The sequence below is a fragment of the Rhinopithecus roxellana genome, chromosome 21 (genome assembly GCF_007565055.1).
Source record: "Rhinopithecus roxellana isolate Shanxi Qingling chromosome 21, ASM756505v1, whole genome shotgun sequence".
Taxonomy (NCBI): Eukaryota; Metazoa; Chordata; class Mammalia; order Primates; family Cercopithecidae; genus Rhinopithecus; species Rhinopithecus roxellana.
In genome coordinates this window covers 63,427,016-63,452,730 of record NC_044569.1, presented here as the reverse complement: position 1 = coordinate 63,452,730, position 25,715 = coordinate 63,427,016, and the positions used below count along the sequence as shown (strand labels likewise).

The window sequence follows — 25,715 nt, the reverse complement described above, 5'->3', positions numbered from 1 at the left end:
AGCTTACGGCCGACAAACCACTTTTCTCTATCAGTATGCCCTTGAATAGATGAGGCTGTGCAAAGTCCTTTGCTCTTACATGTATTGCTGTCATTGAGAATATTTGGAGGTTTTCTCTTGGGTTTGTTTGGATTTTGTTTTTTCAGCTTTTGTCTAATTTTGGTTTTATTTTTCTGGAGCAGAGAAAATGGCTTTCCTTATGAAAAGTATGATAAGTAACCAGGTAAAGAATTTAGGATTTGGTGGTGGGTCTGAAGAAAATAAAGAAGAAGGAGGTGCATCTGATCCTGCAGCAGCTCAAGGGATGACTAGAGAGGAGTATGAGGAGTATCAAAAGCAAATGATTGAGGAGAAGTGAGTACATGCTACTTCATTTCCCTTAAAAAGCAAAGGAAATTCATTCTGGCCATACCTTCTTCAGCTCTCCAGTTTATTTCTCTTTGCTTTTTAAGATGCCTTTCCTTTTGCCGTTTACCTCTAAGCCAAGGAAAGGTTGTTCTTCTAAAGTAAACAGTTCCCTAACATCAGCAGCTACTATGTTCTATGTTCTATATTCTACATGTATGAATGGAAATGAACAATAATAAATTAATCTATATGTTGTTCTTAAAGCAGCTTAACACTTTCTGGTCTAGGCATGTTTTGATTGACCTCAATTTAATTATTTAGACGAAAAATGGTGGGTTTAACTATCTTTACATTCTTTCTAAACTTCACCCTCCTAGCAAGTAGAAAGTCTTCAAATTGTAATAATTCAGACCTTATATCTAGAAAAGGGCCTAAAAGAACATAGTGTAGCTTCCTTGATCTTGCATGTGAGAAAAAAAAAAAAAAGCCCAGAAAGCATAACATGACAATTATGTCATAAGACTTGGCTTACCAAAGACTATGAATAGATTTGTGGACTGTTTAATATGGAAATTCTAAACATATAGAAAAGTAGAATAGTAGGATGAATACCCATATATACCTATAACATAAAATCAACAGCTTACAGTTTGCTGTATTTGCTTACAGATTAAATAGATAGGTGGTAGATAATAGTTCTTAAAGTAAATTACAGATGTCATATATTTCACCCCTAAATACTTCAGCCACCTTCCTCCAAAAAATAAAGACATTCTCTTGGCTATATAAAATATAACAAATATAAAATATAAGCAACATTTTAGTTGGGTATTATAGAATGTGAATATCACCAACAACTTTTTGCCACTTGAAGACTGATTCTGAAATAAATGTAATCTCTGTGTAATTTTTAAATGTTTAAGGTAGAATTAAGGTTCTTTTAACAACCAGTTAAGAAATGAAACATCAATCTAGAGGTTAAATGTTTATCATATGTTTCAAAAGAAAAGTATTTCTTTTTTGCCACCCGGGCTCTTTTGCTAATGATCAATTACATAATAGTTGCCTAAGTCCTATCGCTAAGATGATTATAGGTGAAAAGGTTAATGACCTGGAGGAAACAAAGAAAGTACAAAGACTACATTTAGTGGAAACCTTGTCTATTGTATTCTTCTGAAAGAAATCATGGCTTATAAACTACCTAGAATACATTATGCTTGGTTCTGCAGTAAATTAAAGTTGGTTTAAAAAAAAAAGTCAATGCAACTAGCAAAAATGATGTTGGTACTAAGACTTGGGCAAAACAAGCAGCATTCCTTGAATATTGGCTGATTTTACCTATGGCATGCAAAACAACAAAAAGCTGTAAACGCAAAATAAGTACTGTGTAATGGAGAATAGAAGACAAACATCAGCATCAAACATTCTCAGATCAAGTAGGCTGATGAAAACAAAAATGTAGACTACAGTTGTAAGCATACAAAATATTATTTAATATGTTCAAGCAGCAGATCTGACTGCAGATAAGGCATCTATTTGATTAACTCATGTCCTAGTTTTCCTTAATTTTATATCTGGACAGATCAAAGCTCAAAATGCCTAAATCATACAGTCAATCAGTAGATTGAGTTGTCAGCTACTCAGCTTTTTGCGTACGTCTGTGTGAGAATATTATATATTTATGTAGTCACTCAGTTTAAGAAATAGCGTCAGGACAATGGGGCATTCGGCTTCCCTCTGATACAGAGGGATGACTTTCAGTCTATTGTTTGAATTTTCAAGAGTTTCACCACCTAGAATGCAATATGTAGTAGGCATTAAAAATAATTCATCACAAGATAAACACAGAGATAGCTACAAACAGTATAGCATATATAATAATTAAAATGAATGTTAGCAAATAAAAACCTCCTAAACCCATCCTCTTCATTTTAGGAAGTGGGGAGATTGACTATATGAATTATAAATAAAAAACTATTTAGCAATGCACTCTAATAATGCACATTCATTTTTCTTTTCCTTCTGTGTTCAATGTGCGTGTGTGTGTGTGTGTGCACACCACTGGTAACATCAGTACTGAAAGAGGTCTAAACATAAATAGACTATCTGGAAAGGAAATAAAACAATAGTCTGTTTATCCCTACATTTTCTCAATTACATTAAAATGTTTCTTTGCCTTACTTATGCTTCAACAGTTTCTACAATACCATTTGTAACTTGACTCTGACCTTTGTTTTATTCAGGAATTGTTTGGACCTCTAGTATGAGCATAGCATTGTGAGGAATGTACTGAAATGGAACAGATGGGTTTTCTTCTGCACGCATTTACACTTTACGAGGAGACTAGCTAGCTGCATGTGACTATAAACAGAGCAACCAGTTTTTCTGTGTGATTTGTAGACTGGCTCTAGAGGACTGGAATCTGACTCTGTCTGGCATTAGTATCAACAAATGGATCAATGCGGTTTATAGTTATCTGATTTTCAACAAAGGTGCCAAAATAATCAGACCAGGAACAGAAAGTCTTTTCAACAAATGGTGCTAAACAACCGAAAAACATTGAACTTTGAACCCTACTTAACACTACACAAAAATTAATTTGTTATGCGTCATACACATAAACATAAAAGCCAAAATTATAAAGCTTTTCAGAAAAAACAGTAGGAGAATATCTTTGCAACTTGAAAGTAGATGAAGGTTTCTTTATCATGACCCAGGTTGGCAATGACCATATCAATGACCATAAAATTATTAAATGATAAATTCAACTCTAAGCTGAAAACTTTTATACATTAAAAGATGCCATTAAGAAAATAAATGGGCAAGCCAGACTGAGAAGATATATTTGGAAAATATATCTGACAAAGGACTGGGATCTAAGAAATATGAAGAACTCCTACAACTCAATAATAAAAGCAAAAAAAAAAAAAAAAAAGGGAAAAGTTGGAACAAATACTTCAGAAAGATAGATACATGACCAATTAGTACATGAAAATCTTACGTGAAAGTACATGAAAAGCTGCCTAATATCATTAGTTGTCTTGGAAATGGAAAAAATGTAAATCACAGGAAAGTAGCACTCCATAAATACCAGTATGACTAAAATCAAAAAGACAAAAAATATTAGATGTTGCCAAAATGTGAAACCACTAGAACTCGTTTCAATTGTTGAGACACAAACTAGTATGACCACTTTGGAGAAAGGTCTTGCTGTTTCTTACAAAACTAAATGTATCCCAGTAAGTCACCCTAGAACTCAGTAAATTCCATGCCTAGTTATTTACCTAGTAGAAATTAAAATAGATGTCCACAATAAAAGCTAGAACAACAATATTCATAGCAGCTTTACTCACTGTAGCCCCAAATGGGAAATGATTCCGGTGTTCATTAACAGAAAAATGACTAGACAAATGGTGATTGTATCTGTGCAAACAATAGAATACTTACCACTCAGCAATAAAAAGGAACCAGCTACTAATACATAAAACAACAAGGTTAAATCTCAAAAGTATTTTACGCTGAGCGAAAGAGCCCTTACACAAACATGAACTGTACGGTTCCATTTTATGAAGTTCTAGAACAGACAAAACCAATCTATGGTAGAAAAGGTGTGGTGGTTGCCTCTAGGGCTAGGGGGTAGGCCTTGATCAGGAATGGGGTTGGGGAAATTTTCCCAGGTGAGAGTAATGTTTTCTATCTTGAGAGGGTTTTGGGTTACACAGGTGTGGGCATTTTGGGGACTCTTTGGTGTGCTTAAGAGGTTTGTGCATTGCATTGCATACAACTTTTGCTTTACAAGAAGAAAAGAGAAGCTATAAACAAACATTTCATGCTAGTTAATGACATGCATATTGAAGAGTTTGGGGGAAATGTTACTGATTTCTGCAACTTTGAAATGTATCAAAAAAGTAAAACGTGGATAAAGAGAGGAATAGATGTGATAAAAACGTACTGTGAGATGCAAATTGTAGAATCTAGATGGATTAGATATTAAAATTCTTTCAACTTTTCTGTATGTTTGGAAGTTTTTACAGTAAAACGTGGGGAGAAAAGGTCTGCTGCTTGTCCACGCCACAGGTCGCTAATCTCCTGGACAGGTCACTTTATTCGATGTCCCTCTCCAAAACTAGAAGGTTGAACTCGATGCTTCCTCATGCCCGTTCCAGACCTGACCTTCTGTGGATGGCAATGAGTTCAGAGAGCACCTGAGCCCAGGGCCTGTGATCAGTAGTTTAACCTGATGGTTTGCTACAGAGCCTTCCTTAACACTTAGCTGTTTGCGTAATGGTGAAGATTATTTCCAAACTCAGAGGCAACACATAGAAACCAGTTTTCACCTGAAAATAAAAACAGGGGATTTGTTTTAAGCAGATACTGCTTTCTGCAAAGATAGTTCGCCAGATCCACGGGTAGAATTCCCGTTAGGCCTCACATGGGCCTAAACCAGGAAGCAGGAGGCTGTTGAGAGGCCACGAGCACTCTTTCCCCATCTCTTGCCATTGCTTCTATCTGGGCGTGGCTACTTTATTCTTCCTCAGCAGCCAGACTACAAGGTTGGTGGAAAATGACAGCCAATGGCTACCAAGTTCATCTGTTATTTTGCCAGCCACATTGCAGTGTCATTCTTAGCACCAATCCCATATTTTCAAAGAAGAGATTTCATTTACTGAGCTTGGTCTAACCCCATATAGCCAGAGGGCAGGGCCATGTATATAAATTCAGCTACCAATAAAGCACTTCTGTGGGCAGCAGGGAAGGGTGGTGGTGCTTGTGAGCTTGCAGACATCCCCAAAGGTGTCTGCTTTTGTCTGGATCATCATTAGCAAGAATGTCCATTTCAAACCAGCATAACCATGAGTCCAATTAGATCATTCACACAGCAGGATCCCAGTCTGGCATTCTGGAAACATACCCTACCTTGTTTGGGGCCACCTCCTTCCAAACCAGGAAGAAAATACCATGCCTAAATTGGGGTCTGGAGAGAGTAACAACGAAGGGAGACAGGTTGATATTACATCCTCCAACGCCAATGGTCTTCAAAGAACTGCCTGGTTCTGGACACTGTGACCCTATTTTAGTTTGCATAAGAATCACTCGGGAAGCTTGCTGAAAAAGTAGCTTCCCCTCCCCTGCACCCCGAGATTCTGATGCAGCAGGGCTAGGATCAGGCTCAGGAAGCTGCATTCGTCATAAGTGCACCAGGTGATTCTGAGGCTCATGGTCCTTGGCTGAACAGTCCATGGAAAACTGCATGTTAGGAATAATCACCCTGCCCCTCTCCTGGTTCACATCATAAAGAGATTCCTAGGACCAAATTATCTTTGGGACTTGGGGGTATATACTGAAAGTTATGACAGTAAAGTGACAGACAGGCAGACATTTGGGGACCTAGGAAAAAAATCCCATATTTCCCAAGTGTCTGCCAGCAGTGGCATCTCAGAAGGTGTAACCCAATATCTGGCTCCTCTGAGCACGGGCAGGAATGTCTTTAGCTCTCTGTATCCTTCTAATCCTTTATTCTTTAACTTTTAGAATGGAAAGAGATGCTGCATTTACACAGAAAAAGGCTGAGAGGGCATGCCTCAGAGTTCATCTCAGAGAAAAATACAGGCTCCCAAAGGTAAGACACTCTGAACACAGGAAACATCTAATCATTTCTTAATTACTAAAAAATGGGAAGTCATACTTGATTATCCACAAGGGATCATGCTGAATATATCCTAATTGTAACTGAGATGTTTGATATAGTGAAAAGGGAACTGAACGAGGAGTTCATAAAATCTTGACTCCATTTTTTAACTTAACTTCTATGAACTTCCACTGCTGCTAAAAAAAAAAAAATGGAGTTAATACCTATAAATGACATTTTAACATAAATTTATCTAAAGATTCTCGAACTTCTCTGTGTAAATACACAATGGGGACAATAATCATAGCTGACATTGGTTGAGCTCTTTCTAGATACCAGGCACTGTGCTTTGTGTGTATGAATTCATTTAGGTTCTGTTGTCATCTCTGTCTTACCATAGAGGAAACACAGGCATGAAGAAAGTAGGTACCCTCCTGCCATGGGCCAGACAGCCAGGAAAGGCAGAGCCCATGGTCCTGATTTCTATGATATTCCACCTCTATTTAAAATGAACCATCGATTGCTGGTTTGGGGAATAATGTAGTAGAGACAGTCATCACCCAGCACCATCTTATGCATCTCAGCACTGGCTGAGGATGACTGCTGTAGGCTGTGGCCAAGTGAGTCGTTGGTCTCCTGGTGGGAAGGGAATGTCCTTGACATGTTGTAGAACATGTCTTAGATGTACTATTCCAGGGCTTGCATCCAGTAATGACAGAGAGCCTGTCACTTTGCTACTCTGACTCATACCACCTGACTCCAGCTTTACTACCTGTCCACCTGACTAAACGACTCCACCTTCAACTTCTGGGTTGGTCATTCAACTTCATATTCCAAAGATACACCATTCCTTAAAGAACATCTTCCATCTGGAGAATCCAAAGAAAAAGATCCTCCAAAGGGCATGATCCCAAGTATGACAGTCACCTCCAAATCTGGGTGGTTTAGAAAGTGCTGCTAAACCAACTCCTTCCATCGATCCCCAGCAGATCCCAAAAAAAGCTGGTTTTAGAAACTATAAGCATTAAACAAGGGAGAGTCCACTGTCTATTCAAGGTCACTGATGAAATCACCAAAGACTTAAACATGGTAGAGGTTGATCCCTAAGGTTCCCAAGGAACTCGGGTTCTGTTCTTAATAAGGGAAGGAAAACCCACAGCAAAATGTAAGCTTATTTCATCCACAACCAATGAGCTTGTAAAAGCCTTGCTTTTCCTATCTCACCCTCCATTCAGGTTTAACAACTTTTCCCCACTGTGCTTGCATTTTGGAAGAGTGAAGCACTTCTAAACACTGTCCTTTCCACTTTCATTGTCTGGTGAATTTCCTGAAACTCCCTGGATGTCACTGGCTCTCTTTAGCAATGTGGCCTACCCCTAGGCAGGAAACTTGACTCAGATTCATGCTGCTTCACTGAAGCCTCTGGCCTCTGCTCTTGTGCCATCTGATTAAAGCACCATCAATCTTGTTGGGATGAAGCAGAAATTTCACACACACACACACACACACACACACACACACACACACACACTATTGGCTGGGTGTGCATCGTCCAGAATGGTAGGGCTTTTTAAAGATTTATTTTTGACAACTGTTATTCTTCTGTAGGGATCCAGGGAGAATTGGGGTTCAGTTATGGCTCTGTGACACAGTATCACATGGTTTTTAAAAATATCTGAGTCTCTTAATTTACGCAGCAGAAATAGAAAAAAAAAATCTGAGCCTCAGTATCCTCATCTATAAAATGAGGGCTGAAGTACCTAACTTCATAGGATCTTTGTCTGAGATAATGTAATATAAAGAACCTAGTACAGCACCTGACAATAGAGCTCTTATTGTTGACATTATGATCTCTGGGCACAAAAGTCTTTTTTTTTTTTTTTTTTTTTTTTTTGAGGCGGAGTCTCGCTCTGTCGCCCAGGCTGGAGGGCAGTGGCGCAATCTCGGCTCACTGCAAGCTCCGTCTCCCGGGTTCACGCCATTCTCCTGCCTCAGCCTCCCAAGTAGCTGGGACTACAGGCGCCCGCCACCTCGCCCGGCTAGTTTTTTGTATTTTAGTAGAGACGGGGTTTCACCATGTTAGCCAGGATGGTCTCGATCTCCTGACCTCGTGATCCACCCGTCTCGGCCTCCCAAAGTGCTGGGATTACAGGCTTGAGCCACCGCGCCCGGCCAAGTCTTATTTCCTGATAATAACAACCAGGGGTCTTGAGGACCGCCAGTCCTTAGGTGTGTAATCAATGCAACAACGGAGGTTCCTGAGCCTCAAGGCCCCGAGCCTTTTATCTTTTACTCCACTAATGGTGAATCAGCAGTCTTGCTGACTTCCAGATCCTCAGGAGTGAACACCCTTAGACTTAGCAGTAAGGTTTAAGTACTCTTCCGAGAAAAATAATTCTCAAATCTCTGTGCCAGGGTATCCTTTGGAACAAAAGCCTTTCCAACAGAAACTATGGAAAAAGGAAAAAATGATAGCCATGAAATGCACAAATCCAGGTCCTCCCCGGAGAATGATTGTGGCTATACCTGCATAGACTACTGCTCCCTAAAGCCAGCTAGGGAGAGGGACCGACATGAAGGACATTAATGAATGAACAATAGAGCCTACCAGTGTCTTTCATTGCCTGGCTTACTGATGTTCATATATCCCCTTTTCTATAGCTGTTTCAAATGCATAATGCATTTGAGACCCCACCTGATTTTCTCATAGACCATGAACTAGACCATAAAGCTCATCTAATAATCTCATACCACTGCATCATTTTATACCTGGGGAAACTGCAGCCCAGGAGGGTTAAGTAGCTTTGCAATAAGCTGCATCTTCTGTGACAGATTCAGGATTGGAACTCAGGCCCCACAACCATGAAAAAGAGCAGTTGGCCGGGCGCGGTGGCTCAAGCCTGTAATCCCAGCACTTTGGGAGGCCGAGGCGGGTGGATCATGAGGTCAGAAAATCGAGACCATCCTGGCTAACACGGTGAAACCCCGTCTCTACTAAAAAATACAAAAACTAGCCAGGCGAGGTGGCAGGCGCCTGTAGTCTCAGCTACTCGGGAGGCTGAGGCAGGAGAATGGCGTAAACCTGGGAGGGAGAACTTGCAGTGAGCTGAGATCGCGCCACTGCACTCCAGCCTGGGCGACAGAGCGAGACTCCATCTCAAAAAAAAAAATAAAAAAATAAAAAATAAGAAAAAGAGCAGTTTCCACTCATAGGTGGGAACTGAACAATGAGATCACTTGGACTCGGGAAGGGGAACATCACACACTGGGGCCTATCATGGGGAGGGGGGAGGAGGGAGGGATTGCATTGGGGAGTTATATATGATATAAATGATGAATTGATGGGTGCTGACGAGTTGATGGGTGCAGCACACCAACATGGCATAAGTATACATATGTAACAAACCTGCACGTTATGCACATGTACCCTAGAACTTAAAAGTATAATAAAAAAAAAAGAAAAGAAAAGAAAAAGAGCAGTTTGTTCACAAAAGGACTTTGACAGAGCTCCCGTCTCAAGGTATTTGTTCTTTCTACTTCTTTTTTTTTTTTTTTTTTTTTCTTTTGAGACAGAGTCTCACTCTGTCGCCCAGGCTGGAGTGCAGTGGCACGATCTCGGCTCACTGCAAGCTCCGCTTCCCAGGTTCTCGCCATTCTCCTGCCTCAGCCTCCTGAGCAGCTGGGACTACAGGCGCCCACCATCACGCCCGGCTAATTTTTTGTATTTTTAGAGACGGGGTTTCACCGTGTTAGCCAGGATGGTCTCGATATCCTGACCTTGTGATCCACCTGCCTCAGCCTCCGAAAATGCTGGGATTACAGGCGTGAGCTACCACGCCTGGCCTCTTTCTACTGTTAATATTTGAGCTGTTCCCCAAAATTTTAGGGCAGTTTTGAATTCCACGTGGCTTAAAAAAAATGGGAGTATATTCTTTCTCCTGTGTTGTCTAACAGTTTGACCCTAGATCTGCAAGCAGCTGTCTAAATTTCAAATACAATCCAAACAAACAGATGAGGATTTCACTTGAAAACATTGTACACACCATCATTCACTGCAGTTTACGTCCAGGCGGGGACTCCCTTCTCCAAAGGCGTTTTTTGTTTGTTTAAGTTCTAGGGTACATGTGCGCAACATGCAGATCTGTTACATATGTATACATGTGCCATGTTGGTGTGCTGCACCCATTAACTTGTCATTTACATTAGGTATATCTCCCAATGCTATCCCTCCTCCCCTCCCCCACCCCACGACAGGCCCCAGTGTGTGGTGTTCCCCATCCTGTGCCCAAGTGTTCTCATTGTTCAATTCCCACCTATGAGTGAGAACATGCAGTGTTTGGTTTTCTGTCCATGCGATACTTTGCTCAGAATGAGCAACTAAGTTCAACAAAGGACATGAACTCATCCTTTTTTATGGCTGTGTAGTATTCCATGGTGTATGTGTGCCATATTTTCTTAATCCAGTCTATCATTGAAGGACATTTGGGTTGGTTCCAAGTCTTTACTGTTGTGAATAGTGCCGCAATAAACATACGTGTGCATGTGTCTTTATAGCAGCATGATTTATAATCCTTTGGGTATATACCCAGTAATGGGATGGCTGGGTCAAATGGTATTTCTAGTTCTGGATCCTTGAGGAATCGCCACACTGTCTTCCACAATGGTTGAACTAGTTTATAGTCCCACCAACCGTGTAAAAGTGTTCCTATTTCTCCACATCCTCTCCAGCACCTGTCGTTTCCTGACTTTCTAATGATCGCCATTCTAACTCGTGTGAGATGGCATCTCATTGTGGTTTGATTTGCATTTCTCTGATGGCCAGAGATGATGAGCATTTTTTCATGTGTCTGTTGGCTGCATAAATGTCTTCTTTTGAGAAGTGTCTGTTCATATCCTTTGCCCACTTTGTGATGGGGTTGTTTGCTTTTTTCTTGTATATTTGTTTGAGTTCTTTGTAGATTCTGGATATTAGCCCTTTGTCAGATGAGTAGATTGCAAAAATTTTCTCCCATTCTGTAGGTTGCCTGTTCACTCTGATGGTAGTTTCTTTTGCTGTGCAGAAGCTCTTAGTTTAATTAGATCCCATTTGTCAATTTTGGCTTTTGCTGCCGTTGCTTTTGGTGTTTTAGACATGAAGTCCTTGTCCATGCCTATGTCCTGAATGGTATTGCCTAGGTTTTCTTCTAGGGTTTTTATGGTATTAGGTCTGACATTTAAGTCTTTAATCTGAGCTAAAGGAGGATGTTCGAACCCATCACAAAGAAGCTAAAAACCTTGAAAAAAGATTGGATGAATGGCTAACTAGAATAAACAGCGTAGAGAAGACCTCTTAAATGACCTGATGGAGCTGAAAACCATGGCATGAGAACTACATGACGCATGCACAAGCTTCAATAGCCGATTGGATCAACACTGATCAAAGGTATCAGTGATTGAAGATCAAATGAATGAAATGAAGCGAGAAGAGAAGTTTAGAGAAAAAAGAGTAAAAATAAGTGAAGAAAGCCTCCAAGGAATATGGGACTATGTGAAAAGACCACATCTACGTCTGATTGGTGTACCTGAAAGGGGCGTTTTTATATTGGGTTGCATTGGTAACAATGGATTCTACACACAGTGTTTCAAAACTGTGCCTATGGTATGGAAGATACTACAAATACCAGTAATACAATTGTCTGCTTTTTGTAAACCACATGGAAATTCTAATCCGGTATAGCTAGCCATAAAAACAGCACCTAATAAAACTACATGATAAGAAAAATCGGGCCGGGCGCGGTGGCTCAAGCCTGTAATCCCAGCACTTTGGGAGGCCGAGACAGGTGGATCACGAGGTCAGGAGATTCAGTCCATCCTGGCTAACACGGTGAAACCCCGTCTCTACTAAAAAAAAATACAAAAAACTAGCCGGGCGAGGTGGCAGGCGCCTGTAGTCTCAGCTACGTGGGAGGCTGAGGCAGGAGAATGGCGTAAATCCGGGAGGCGGAGCTTGCAGTGAGCTGAGATCCGGCCACTGCCCTCCAGCCTGGGCGACAGAGCGAGACTCCGTCTCAAAAAAAAAAAAAAGAAAAAGAAAAAACAGAAAAGAAAAATCGGCTACTCTGGGCACACTGCCTATGAGTTAGCCCTGCTCTGCAAGGAGCAGTTTAAAAACTAAAATTAAAATATTTTTAAAAATCAGCTGGATCGTATTCCACTCAGTCCAGTTATCACCAGCTGTAGCTAACTTCCCCTACCCCAGTGCAACACCTTGCACTTGCAAACCAGCCCCACCCTTGGGAGCCTCCTCTGCCTCCCGCGCTGTCACTTGTCACACGTTACCCTCCCGCCCGCGTCCCCCCCCACCGACGAGGCTCTGGGTACGGGGACCCTTCGATGGCCCATGTGGCGAAAAAGAGGCTCCGGGGGACAGACACGTTTCCCACGCTAACGTCTGCCCAGGCTGTGCAGAACAGCCGCTCCCCTCCAAGTCAGATCCTGGCTGGAGCGCGGAGGGCGCTGCGGCCGCCAGCGCGGGCCCGAATCCTCGACGCCTGCGCCCCCTGGTGTTCCTAGCGCCGCGGCCACTGGCACCCGCGGGAGGGGGGAACCAGGGCTGCGGTTGGTGGCAGGACCAGGGCGGGGCAGAAGCCAATTTCTAGAGGTGACTTAAAAAACAAAAAAAAAGTATTGATAGGTCATTGGATGGAATGGGGGAAAAACAAAACAACAACAAAGAAAGAAAGAAAAGAAAAGAAAAGTCTTATTATTTTATTGAGGACCTGGTCGTGCGTTTCCTATCCTCCCATGGCATAACGGGAGAGGGAGCTCGCAAACAGCCGAGTTTCCGCTGTCTCTGCAGTCGAGGGCGGGCTGAAGGAGTTGGAATCTTCAGCCTTGAGAGGAGATGACTGAATAAATGAAGCTTATGGGGGCAGAATCATGCCCCAGGCCTCCAGTGCCATGCTTTTTATTTTAATGCTGAATTCACCCAACTTACCCAGTGGCTTGGCTGCTGGTTGTTACTGAACTATAGGTACCTAAGATCTGTCTCATTATGCAGAGGAATCTCCGCAATGGAACCTTTAGAGAGCCATCCTCAGAGAGAGGCCGGGCGCGGTGGCTCACGCCTGTAATCCCAGCACTTTAAGAGGCCGAGGCGGGCGGATCACCTGAGGTCAATAGTTCAAAACGAGCCTGGCCAACATGGTGAAATCCCGTTTCTATTAAACATACAAAAAAAAAAAAAATCAGCTGGGCGTGGTGGCGGGCCCCTGTAATTCCAGCTACCCAGGAGGCTGAGGCAGGAGAATTGCTGGAACCCGGGAGGCAGAGGCTGCAGTGAGCTGAGATCGGGCCACTGCACTCCAGCCTGGGCGATAGAGCAAGACTCCATCTCAAAAAATTAATTAATTAATTAATTAAATTAAATTAAAAGCCATCAGAAAAACATAGTGGGGATGCGAGGTGTAGGGTTTTGTCTCCTAGATGCTTCATTAAGGAGCAAGGAGGCCCTGGAAGGCCAGACAGTGCCCATCTGGGTCACTAGGAGATGTAACTGAGAAGCCCAAGGCATGGTGCTCTGTCCAAAGAACTGGAGGGAAGGAGAGGAGAGGCAGGCCTGCCAGTGCTGCCTCTTACTGCGGCCAGTTGAGGGCTGACTGACGGCTGAACCAAAGGAACTGCTGTATTCGGTGGGAAACAGAGGAACAGATTCTCAGGTCCTTAGGGGTCACCTCCATGGGGCTTGGCTTCCGAGGTCATCTGAGGAACATGCCAACCATCACTTCCCTCCAACCCTCTAAGTTCTTTTCCTAGAACAGGTTCAGGTTCCTGGATGACCACAATACTTTGGTTCCTTGACACCAGTGTCTGAGTGATGTTTCTCTTTTCAATAGACTTACTTTTTTACATCCGGAAAAGCACATGCCATATGTGTGCGCTCAATACATAACCATAAAGATCATATAAATTTAGGGACCTGCCGAAGGTCACAAAGCTTGCTGTGACAAATGGAGACTCAAGCCTCCTTACTCTTCATCCACTACTTTTTCGTCCCCCCTTCTCCTCATATCCCTTTAAACTGGGCATCAGATTCCTGGTGGTAGACTTTAGAACTGAACACACTGTCTAACAAAGAAAATGGCACAGGACAGAAAGCAGGGATCACTGGGACTCTAGTGGGCTCCTAATAACCTTCCCCTCCCTGCCAGGTTTGCAGAATACTTAGCCTGTGCCATCTTCTAAAGCCCATATTGGGTAAGCATTCATAGTAATAGTATTAACAGCCCACAGGGAATTGGACGAATTTAACACGTCCTCCAGCTAATGAGGGATGACCCCCTGGGTACCTCATTCACAATTCCCCAGGGTCACCGCCACAGCGCTTACATAACAGCAGGATTCAGTTCTAGACCCTTCCCCTGACCAAGGCCCGACAGGGAGCAGATCTGAGAAAATGTCTTCCCAGGAGCTGTCAGGTCTAATGAGGATAACTATGTCACATTTTGGAATTAGAACTGTATTTTCTAAAGAAATTATTTGGCTGCTGTTTCCTCCGAAAAAGAGTTTCACTCTATTGCTGACAGGGAAAAGCAAATGTAGACTCTTTGAAAAGGAGCAACATAAGCCATAGCCCTCTAGATAAACAATAAAAGGTCTTGGATCTCAAATTTACTAATTGTTAGTGACAATACTATTTGCTATGCCAATGTCTTTTGATGACCATTGTTAATTTCGGTAATCAGATAAGTAATTAAATAAGTGCAGTAAACAAATTGCAGTAATCTGCAGTACGTATATGTATATGTATCTATACCAGTCATTATAATATTCATGTATACATATCCAGATTATGTCGATTTCCTCTAGTTGTCAAATTATAGGTCATCAGAGGACTTAAAATGCCTAAAGTCATCCATGATGCTTACGTTAGATTTGGATCGCACACCACTAATTATTCCAGACTCTGTATCTTCAGTTTCTCCTTCTTCATTGGCCTCTCCTTAATAAAAGAGGTCAAATCTCTCCCATCTAAAACAAGCAAACAGTACTTTCTGAGTAAACATGGCTTTTTAGGTATCTTCCCTTAAATGACTAGTTCTCACTGCTCTGCTGAAACCTTCTTCTTCCAGATGTTCAGTGTCTGTCTAAATACAGTAGGTGGTTCCCTTAATTTCTCTTGGGGCCTCTTTGTTTCTTCTAGCACTGGTGATCGCTTCTTCCTTAAAGTCCTCTCTCTCCTCAGCTTGCAGATATCACCCTCTGGTTCTTGTTCTTGTACTGCTTCTTCTCCATGAGTTATCTTTCTCTGTCTGCCTCCAAATTGTGGGATATTCCAGGGTGCCCCCTTGGCTGGCTCTTCTTCTCACTCAAGCCTGCACAGTGTCCACGAGGGCTGCACCTTGCCATTGCTTTCTGTTACCACCTACATGTTGATGATTCTCAAATCTGTACTTCCAGACCACATCTTCTCCCCACATTTCCCAACTGCAGCTACCTTTACTTGGGCACTTCACAGATAGAACCAGCTCATATCCAAAACTTACTTGCTCATCCTCCCTCTAAACCTGCTCCTCCTATAGGCTCCACTTCCATGGGTGACTCTCCCGACAAGCCCATCTCCCAGGCTGGCTACCAGATGTCACCACTGCCTCTTCCCTCCTTGCTCCAGCTGCATGTCCAGTAAATCGCCAAGTCATCTTAATTCACTCCTGAATAGTTCTCAATTCACCATAGCTTTTCTACTTGGAGTCTTGTCCCTCTCAACACTGAGGTTTCTGAAGTGCAAATCTGATCTGTTTTTTAAGGCCACTATGTCTTTTAGAATAAAATCCAAACTCCTTGTCCTGTATGCTGTGATATGGCTCCCGTCTCTCCAACTTCACCTCTTGCTACTACTCCCTGCCTGGACTAGCACTTCCTCCTGCTCCGTTCCGTGCTCCCTGTGGCCTTTCTGTAAGACTCTGGTTAGTGTCACTTCTTCCAGGGCCTTCCATGATCTCCCTCCCCCTACCTAATTCTGGATTTGGTCATCCTCCTCCATGTTCCCATATATCTTGAGTCCATGTCTCCTACATCATCTTATGACCCTAAATATCTGCACCTACTGTGTGCTCCTTTAAAAAAGGGGCTGACTTTTAAATCTCTCTGCTTGGTGCCTAGCAAGGTGACTGAGATATAGAAAATTGCACACACACACACACACACACACACACACACACACACACACACAGTGATTGCTGAGTAAATGGATGTTATTGGGGAAAAAAGAAAAGAAAGAAAAATGCCCGGCTGGGTGCAGTGGCTCACGCCTATAATCCCAGCACTTTGGGAAGCCAAGGTGGGCAGATCACAAGGTCAGGAGATCGAGACCATCCTGGTCAACATGGTGAAACCATGTCTCTACTAAAAATACACAAATTATCTGGGCGTGGTGGTGCGTGCCTATAATCCCAGCTACTAGGGAGGCTGAGGCAGGAGAATCTCTTGAACCAGGAAGCTGGAGGTTGCAGTGAGCCAAAATCGCGCCATAGCACTCCAGCCTGGCAACAGAGCGAGATTCCATCTTAATAAAATAAAATAAAATAAAATAAAATAAAATAAAATAGAAATGCCCAAAGAACAAAGTATCAAAAACAGCAGAAAGAATTTACCTGCCATTAGAGTTACATTAAACTACAATTTTATGAAAAGAACAAGTCCAGATTCAACATTGTAGTTTTGTATAAAACACAAAGGTTTCCCTGTTTTATAAGTACAACACCATATTTCTTCAAGTAGAGGAAGTAATATGTTTTAAATAAAGCTACAAGATTCTTTCTAAAAGCAAATGTGTCCCTCTCCCTGGCCAATTTAAAATGTATATGTAAGTCAAGCTAAATTAATAAGAGAAAACAGTTCCACAATGAACCCTAATCCTATTAACAGAATTGTCAATCTAGGTTAGTCATTGAAAAATAATGTTGTGACCCCTGCTGAGCTATATGATTTAGTTACACCTGGTGTTTGTCTGCCGTATTAAGGGCACCATTCATTTCGAATAAAGATGCATATAGGAGAAACTCAACAGAGTTGTCTTTAAATGTGTCACATTGAAAGCTCCATTACAGTTGAATTTAAAATTTGCCTCTTAAAAAAAAAAACAAAGATGATTGTGTGAACCTTCCTTTGCCAGATCCCTTCAGATTAGGAGCTCTTGGGGCTGCCCAGCAGGGTCTGAGACAACGAAACCTCCTGCTTTCTGAGCAGCTGTTTCTGGTGACCAGGCGGCGGGGAGGCCATCAGAGGCCCCATCAGCCGCCATCTCTTCCTTCCCCTCCTCACCCTGCCCCAGTTCAGTTTGCTCCTCCTACTTATGCTCTTGAAAGAGCAATGGACTACATGTCTCCAGGGAGTATGGGGATGGGAAGGAGTCACTGGACACTAGTGAAGCAGGATTTTAAGACGTGTTGCTAGGCCACACCAGTTTTCTCATGTCATCTTCACAAACGCCCTGCAAGGTAGGTAGATATCACCTCTACTTTACAGATGAGAACACCGGCTCAGAGAGGGAAAGTGACTTTCCAAGGTCACAGAGCCAGTAAAGGCAGAACAAGACTTTACCACTAGACAATCCGAGTGCACAGGCCATGTTTTCTTGCTAGACCCTTCTGGCAGCTGTGTTAGGTCTTAGGCCCTAAAAAGCAGAATGACATTTTTGAAGAATCTTTACCTCTCGAAACCTCACTTTCCTCCTCTGTAAATGAGGGGCTTGGATATGCGGCCTCTGGGAGCTTCTTGAGTCCCTGTGGAATGTCTTCATGAGGGAAAGAGGTATGAGATGTGCACAGCTGGTATCTAGAAATTCTCATTCCATGTAGCTCCCGACGCATGCACACTTTCAATCAAATTGAAAACCGATGCCTATTCCTCAAGAAGACAAATCCACACCATCTGTCCTAATCTGCGAGTGCTGAGGGGTCTTTAGGTAGCTGAAGAGGGAAGAGCAGCAGCGGGGCACAGCAGAAGGAGCAGCCAGCATGCCCCAGCCCAGGGCCTTCACACCAGCCACACACTATCTTCTGAGGGCAGCAGCCCCACTCATAACCAGGACAGTGAGAGTGGTTTATGAAGACAAGTACCTGACTGCTCAAGTCCATGATCCTCACAATTATGTCAATCTCACGCTACATGAACTCCTCCACGTGAAAGAAATCCATTCTTTTAGCTTTTGGTATCCTGTGGGCAACGATAAGTGAATAAACCAAAAACAAAATCAAATCTACCTAGTATCAATCACACTGGTATTTGCTTATACACCACGCTTAGCTAACTGGACTCTGACAAGAGGAGAATGCTCAGTTTTTGGAAGACATAACCATCTAAGATAATTTATCATGGTTTCTCAAGTTTGGTGAAAAGAGAAGGCCAGTTTATCCAGGTCTAGGAAGTAGTAAGTCTTGAAATCCAGGGTCATGTTTATCTTTTGGTGAATGCTCATGCATCAATCACAGGAAATGACAATGGTAGGATATGGAGCTATTTAAATAATGGGGTATTCAGCACTGGCCATAAAGATAATAAGTCTTGTTAAAAACAAGAGATTAAAACGGATTTCTCATCAGCTGGCATAAAAATAATTAGCTCTTAACTGCATTAAACAATATCCCAAATTGGTAAGGTTTCTAGAAATGAGAAGATCTCTGAAACAGAGCCTCTGAGAACAAAGTATAGCCTATAAGTCCCCTAATTATGTGCTGGCTCACTCATTCATTCACTCACACCACGGTTCTCATCCTTGAGCCTTCCTTCCCTCCCTGGAGCTGCTTCCGGCCCGTAGTGATGCTGATTCACATTGGCTGTAACTGCACTTGTATTTGGGGATTGTAATGAGCCATTACTTCTTTTCCTTGAAGTATGAACTGTGTCCAAATATTCCTGGTCTCCCCAACCCAAGATTTGTCAATGGGCAGCAGAACGTGTGGACAAGACATTCATTGTTTGAATTGCAGACAAGGTCCTGTCAGCAGGGTGGTTCATTAGGAAGAGAGGAAACAAGGCTGCTGTGTCCACTGTATAAATCCCATTTGTGCTTCTTAATTGCTTGCTCTGTCCCGGATCTTTCTCTTAAGGGCCAATACTCTCCCACCGTCTCTTTCACTGTCCATGCCTTCTTTATCCCAGAGATCCTTTCAGCAGGGATCTTGACACTGAGCTGCCCTCTTTCCTCTAAAATATTCATAACCACCACTACTACTTATCCAGAGCTTAGATGCTTGCGAGGCTGTTTCACAGCATGTCTCATTCAATCTGCTCAACAGTCCTCTAAGTGGCCCTTCCCTTGGACATCAGAAACATAAGTTGACTTGCCCAAGGTCATGCATTGGTAAATGACACATCTGGGACTCGAACCCATGTCTAACTCCAAATCACACAATCTTTCATTCTCCTAGGCTACCTCTGGCAGGAGAACGGTCTGGATAGGCTGCAGCTTTTTACAAAGGAGACACTTAAATACTTAGCCAGTTCTAGATCTAGGGCTAGCTCAATTAGTTAGGATCCAGAGCTAACAAGGCTACAGGCCCACATTTGGTTCCAGAGGGCATGATTTTCTCCTCTAGCCACTCAACAGCCTTGTCTGGTTGTCCTACCTTTAGTCATAAGGTTTCCATGGCACAGGCCTCAGCCCAGAGTAATCAGTTTCAAGACTAGAATCATCTCTGGAAGCAGCCATGCTCTGGGGGAGGGCAAGTAACCTTGTCCTTCTAGATCAATGGTGAGTGGAGAACTCTCTGACCAAAGCCATTGACTACATCCAATGCTGTCTTTGGACCTGGACATCTGAGGCCACTGCCCTGCAGCCCATGTTTTAGAGGGCTCTGGTCTCTCTTCTAGCCACCCTCTTTCACATGGGGTGAAGAGTCTGTGGGCCAAAGGTCCTAGACCAGGCAGAGCCACACCCCTCTTGTAGACCATGCTCAAGCTGCTCAGGACCCCAAACGCCCTGCCTAAGTGCATTCCAGAGCCTTCCCAGGCCTCTGATGCAGATCTGTGCTCCTGAGAGTGGCCAGGCAGACTAGGCCTAAGGAGTGGGGTAGGGGTCATGCTCCCAAGGTCCCAAGGCCCTTCCCAGTGAGGGCTGGAGCCAGGAACTGGAGAAAAAAGAGGGTCAGGTTATGAGCCAGGAACTTCTATCAGCACTTGTGCTCTACCATGGACAAAAATTAGGGGTGGGCCCGACAAGAGGTAAGGGGAGCTAGGGCTGGCTAGGTGGCTTTCTCCTAGAATGGAAAGCCTAGTGCTAAAGAGGAACCGACTAAGCCTGGCTTGTTAGAAAAACCAAGCCTTTGAGTGAAGGTAGGAGTCATTGCTAGGTCAGAGATAAGGTACCAGGACATCACAGCCTCCTGAGAGGGCTAACCCCTTGTGCAAGATTGCCCATGGTAAATGCCCCTGTCCACTTCTGAAGGCTATTATTTTTATGAATAGCTACTACCGGGTGAGTGCTTAACAGATTCTAAATAATTCAGTTACCATCTAATCAACCCTCCACAGCTCTAAGGCAAATAATGCAATTCTCCACATACAGACAAGGAAATAAAGCTCAAAGAGGCTACACAAAGTGCCCCAGGTCACCCATCCTGTAAGTGGTAGAACTAACGTTCTCACTCAGGCAATTTAGTCTGCGATGCCCCAACATGATTATAAAGATAAACCGGTAGCTATGAAAACAGAGCTCTTTATAGCAAAGAGAACCTACAAATTTAAGCATTGTTAAGGCTGTTATCCTTCCTGACAATAGGTTCATTGAATCATTCAGTAAACATTTATTTTAATTTTTGAAAATATTTATTTGTTTATTAAGACACAGTCTCTCTCTTTTGCCCAGGCTGGAGTGCAGTGGCGCGATCTTGGCTCACGGAAACCTCTGTCTCCTAGGTTCAAGTGATTCTCCTGCCTCAGCCTCCCAAGTAACTGGGATTACAGGCGTGTGCCACCACGCCCTGCTAATTTTTGCATTATTATTAGAGACAGGGTTTCACTAATTTGGCCATGCTGGTCTTGAACTCCTGACCTCAGGTGATCCCCCCACCTCAGCTTCGCAAAGAGCTGGGATTACTGGCTTGAGCCACCATGCCCGGCTATTCAGTAAAGATTTAATTCTTTGTGTCTACATGCCAGAAACTTTGCTGGGTTATGAGACAGAAAGATGAGTAACTTACAGCCTTTGTCTTCAAGAAAGGTGGAGCAGTGGTTCTCAAACTTCAGCAAGCCCCCGAATCACCAGGAGGACTTGTTAAATCACAGATTGTGAAGCCCGCGCCCTGAGTTTCTGAATCAGTGGGTCTGAGTAGGGTCCCAGCATGTGCATCTCTAGTGAGGTCCCAAAAGATGCTGATGCTGAGAACCCACTTTGGGTTCTCAAAAGATGCTTGGCCTAGAGAACCCACTTTGAGAACCACTTTGATAAAACTTAGGGCAATCAAGATCCTCTCCATGAGGCAACGTAGAATTGCACTGCTCTTGCTTCCCTGAGCAAGAGGCACAAGGATAAAACAAACCTCAGAGTCACCCTTGAAGGAGGAAACCATCCCGAAGCTTCGTCAAGCACAGCAGAGCCATAGAGAGTGGCCTTGCTGAGGTCTCCCTGTGAATGGGAGGCAGGCGAGCACCATCCCGTGAACCCTCGCCAGTGTGTTCAGTGTTTTATGACCCTGGCTGGCTGGCTGGCTTTCCTTTGGCCCCTCTAGCTGCCCGTCCCTGCAGGCCCAAAACAGTTACCCTGTCCAGGTTCAAACCTGGTGACATGCTTGGGGATCTTACTACCAACCTGAGGGAAGGGGCCAGAATTCCTGGGAATGTCTTTTCAAATCACTTGCATTTGAGTTCAGGATGCATAAGAAAGGGCAGATGTCCCACATTTGTGTGAACTGAGAATGAGTCGGCCACCTTGTGCTTTTCCTCTCCTTCCTGCAAAAAGGCCCAGAAGATGATCAGCAAGGAAAGCAGCTGCTAGGGAAGGCAAATAAAAAATAAATAGAAATGCACAATTGGCTGGGAGCCCCTAGGGATTAACTAACTAATTAATCCCACAACAGTTTGACCAGGAACTAATTAATCCGTTAAGCACTTGGAGGGCCCAAGGCCCTGGCCAAGAGCAGGGAGAGGCTTCACTTATCTCCGGAGGCTGGCGCGGAGTGGGACTGTCCTCCCGAGTCTCCAAGGACGGCCTCGGTGAGGACTGTCCTTCCCAAAATCATTGGTTCCCCCTGCATCAGAAATCTGCTTCTCAAGCTGTTTCTTGAGCCAGGTTCCTGTGTCACTCTGCCCAGGGAACCGAATCAAAGAAGAGAGCCCTGAGGAAAGTCTGCTGGGCTTCAGCCCCTCCAAGTAAGAGAGCCACAGAGAGTTAGAACTGGAAAAGACTTCAGCCATCTGGTCCTTCCAACCCACTTGACAGATGAAGAATGAAGTTTACAGGTTACCCTGGTGTGCCGTTTGGACCTACAGACAACTGATGTGCCTTTCCGATCATTCCTACGCAGCACCCAGACAGGGGGGATTCAGATCTCCCTTTAGGTGCTGTCTTTAACTCCACCTCAGAAGTCACCAGGTGCAGAAATCTTCCTTAAAACAATGTAGTCTGATTGACTTAGATCATCATTTTTTAATATGATTTTTCATGAGCTTTGGTAACAAATTTAAGGCTGGTCACAACATATTCAGGTGGCTCTAACATAGATCTTTCCTCTCATTAGCTTTTCTGACACTCTTTTTAATCTTCTGTTTCCCTGAAACCCAGGTCACCTCATGTTACAACCTGATCTCCAAAAAATCTGACAGCAGCCATCTGGGGATGTAAGCTAATGTTAACCTTTCCCAGAGAATGTTTTCTTTAGACTCCTCTCTCATTACAGAACAAGAGGCTCTACAGTCTAAGTGGTGAAACAATCTCAGCTGAGTATGGTGGTACATACCTGTGGTCCCAGCTACGTGGAAGGCTGAGGTGGGAGGATCGCTTGAGCCTAGAAGGCCAAGGCTGCAATGAGCCAAGATTGCACCACTGCACTCCAGCCTGGGTGAAAGAGAGAGACCTTGTCTAAAAAAATAAAATAAAAATAAAAATAAAAGAATCTCAAAGACCAGGCAGCATACACTAAGAAATTCTGGAACAGACACTCCTAGAATCACAAAATGAAATGTGCAAGGCACTTGTGATAGCATCAGCAACACCGAAGGCTAGACTGCCAGTATGCTGAGTGGGGGCCATGTGCTTGATGGTTCACTTAATACACATGTGCTGTGGGCCAGACTCCAGTTTAGGTGCTAACGGTGGAGTTGAATCTAACAAGAGCCCATGAGGGGCTCCCTGTCTAGTGGAAGGGAGGAAAAGAGCAATGATTAAGCAAAAGATGCCACTAAGGTGTGATGAGTGAATTAATGCATACTGTCTAGTCACTATAAACTGAAACTTCATCCTCTAGAGTGGGGTCAACCAGGTGAGTGGATCTTGGCATGAGCCTGATAGAGTCTGCAAGACTTGCAAAGCTGCCCTTAGGCAGAGTTAGGGTATGATGCCCCAGCTTTTGTGTATATAAGCGACACAGAGAGAAAGGGGCTTCTTAAAAATCCAGATGGGGTTGGGAGTGGTGGCTCATGCCTGTAATTTCAGCACTTTGGGAGGCCGGAGCAGTTGGATCACCTGAGGTCAGGAGTTTGAGACCAGCCTGGCCAACATGGTGAAACCCCGTCTCTACTGAAAATACAAAAAATTAGCCAAGTTTTCGTAGTGTACGCCTGTAATCCCAGCTGCTAGGGAGGCTAAGGCAGGAGAATCACTTGAACCAAGGAGGCAGAGGTTGCGGTGAGCTGAGATCGAGACACTGCACTCCAGCTTGGGTGACAGAGCAAGACTCCCTCTCAAAAAAAACAAACAAAAAAATCCAGATGGCTGGACTCCACCTCCAGAGTTCCTGATTCAGTGGATCTGGGATGGGGCCCAAGAATCTGTAGTTCCAGCAGGCTCTAGATGATGCTAACGCTGCTTGTCCAGGGACCACACTGGGAGAACCACCATACTGGAAGGTTCTGATGGACCCAAGGTACCACGAAGGAGGGACTTCCCTACAGGAGCCTCCACGACGGCCACCAGGACCAGGCTAGGCTGCAAGGCCAAGTGTGCCACTCACTTCCTTTATTCTCTACAGACTTTTTCCTGCTGCTTTTTAAAATGTATTTAGTTACTGAGTTAGTAGGTTTAGAGTTATTTATCTCTATTTATTTTTCACATAGAGTGAAATGGATGAGAATCAAATCCAGATGGCTGGAGATGATGTGGATTTACCCGAAGATCTCTGGAAAATGGTAGATGAAGATCAAGAAGAGGAAGAAGATAAAGATTCTATTCTTGGGCAGATACAGAATCTCCAGAACATGGACTTGGATACCATAAAAGAAAAAGCCCAGGCCACCTTCACTGAAATCAAGCAGACAGCGGAGCAGAAGTGTTCCGTGATGTGAGGGGTGGGAGGGGTGGAGGGAGGGAACCAGTCATCCGTGGAAAAGATCACTCTCCTGTGGGACGTTTCAAGCAGTACATGTTTTAATGTAGTGAACACATTAAGGAAAACCACGATGATCCATTGATAGACAATCATTTGGTTGTTCTAAATATTCCTGGCAGAGTATTTAGCTAGCACCTTGCAGCAGGAACCATACTTTCCTTTTAGTTATAAATGAGACAAACTGGAAATTTTCAGGTGTAAATGATGATGCTGAACACATATCTGCTTAAAGACCTTGAGATGAGCCAAGAAGAAACAAAAGCAAGTGGCATTTCCTCTCCAACTTTCTTCCTTGGAGGCCAAGTTCTCACCTGTCCAACTATTCGCAGGACACCAGGTCCCTTCAGAGAAAGATGTGGAGAGTCAAGGTATCCACTGGAAGCCGGGTTGCCCACAGGGAGCTGAGGCTACAGACTCCAGGGCAATCAAAAGTCACCACCCCCACCCCTCACCTCCAGGCTCCTTGAATTTGTCAGTGATACTCATCAACTTTGGTCCTTGGATGCTTCTCAGCCAAGTGGCGGTAGCAGGGATGTGGTGAACAATGAGAAATTGAGGCAGGGAATAGACCTCACCAGCCCTTTGCATTGGAGATCATCACTCTAGTGGCCATGTGAAGAAGGGAGGCACAATTATAGGCAGAGGGAAACCAGGGAGACGGCTGCTCTTTTTGAGTTGAGCTTAACTCTCCTTGTCTGAACTTGGTGATAGCAATGGAAACAAAGTGGGTAGACTAACAGCGTTAAAAAGTTAAATCAATCTCTCTCTGTCTCTCTCTGTCTCCTCCCAACCTATTTCTCTCTCATCCCTTTCCCTCCTTCTTGTCCAATCTCCCTATCTCTTTTTTTTTTCTTCTCCTGTCCCTTCCTATCCCACCCCTTCAGACTACCTTCCAGTAAATCACACTGTCATTTGGTGCCACAGGCTTTCAGGGTAGGCACTGATTTTTTTTCCCTAATATCTGTTCTCTTTCAAAAGGAACAATTCAAAAGACTTAGGACAGTTACCACTGAAACACTTCAAGCTATTTAGCTAAAGCCCACCAAACCAAAACAAAATACTGATTTTTTTTGGTGAATCTGTTCATATGGTGAATAAAGATCTATCAAAGAAAAAGGAAACTGAGACCAAAAACTTAGGGTCTAACTTCTTCTAAACCCAGAGTTCCCAAATGTGTTGTACAAGAAGTTTCGTGTAATAAAAATATGCAAATAAAA

At 43.6% G+C, this 25,715-nt stretch overlaps 1 protein-coding gene across 1 annotated transcript; it reads left to right on the top strand.

The window, feature by feature from the left end:
- On the top strand, window positions 1–25,715 carry CPLX4 (complexin 4). Its single transcript, XM_010376893.2, has 3 exons — window positions 1–354; window positions 5,881–5,968; window positions 24,227–25,715. The coding sequence occupies exons 1-3, from the start codon at window positions 188–190 to the stop codon at window positions 24,452–24,454; spliced, it is 483 nt and encodes a 160-aa protein (XP_010375195.2). The 5' UTR covers window positions 1–187; the 3' UTR covers window positions 24,455–25,715.

What these genes read in the sequence shown, in the direction of transcription:
- CPLX4 (XM_010376893.2), top strand. Translation starts at nt 188, where the DNA reads ATGGCTTTCCTTATGAAAAGTATGATAAGTAACCAGGTAAAGAATTTA. An exon ending in AAGCAAATGATTGAGGAGAA is followed by an intron (nt 355 to 5,880) that starts GTGAGTACATGC and finishes TTTAACTTTTAG; the next exon opens with AATGGAAAGAGATGCTGCAT. An exon ending in AAAAATACAGGCTCCCAAAG is followed by an intron (nt 5,969 to 24,226) that starts GTAAGACACTCT and finishes TTTTTCACATAG; the next exon opens with AGTGAAATGGATGAGAATCA.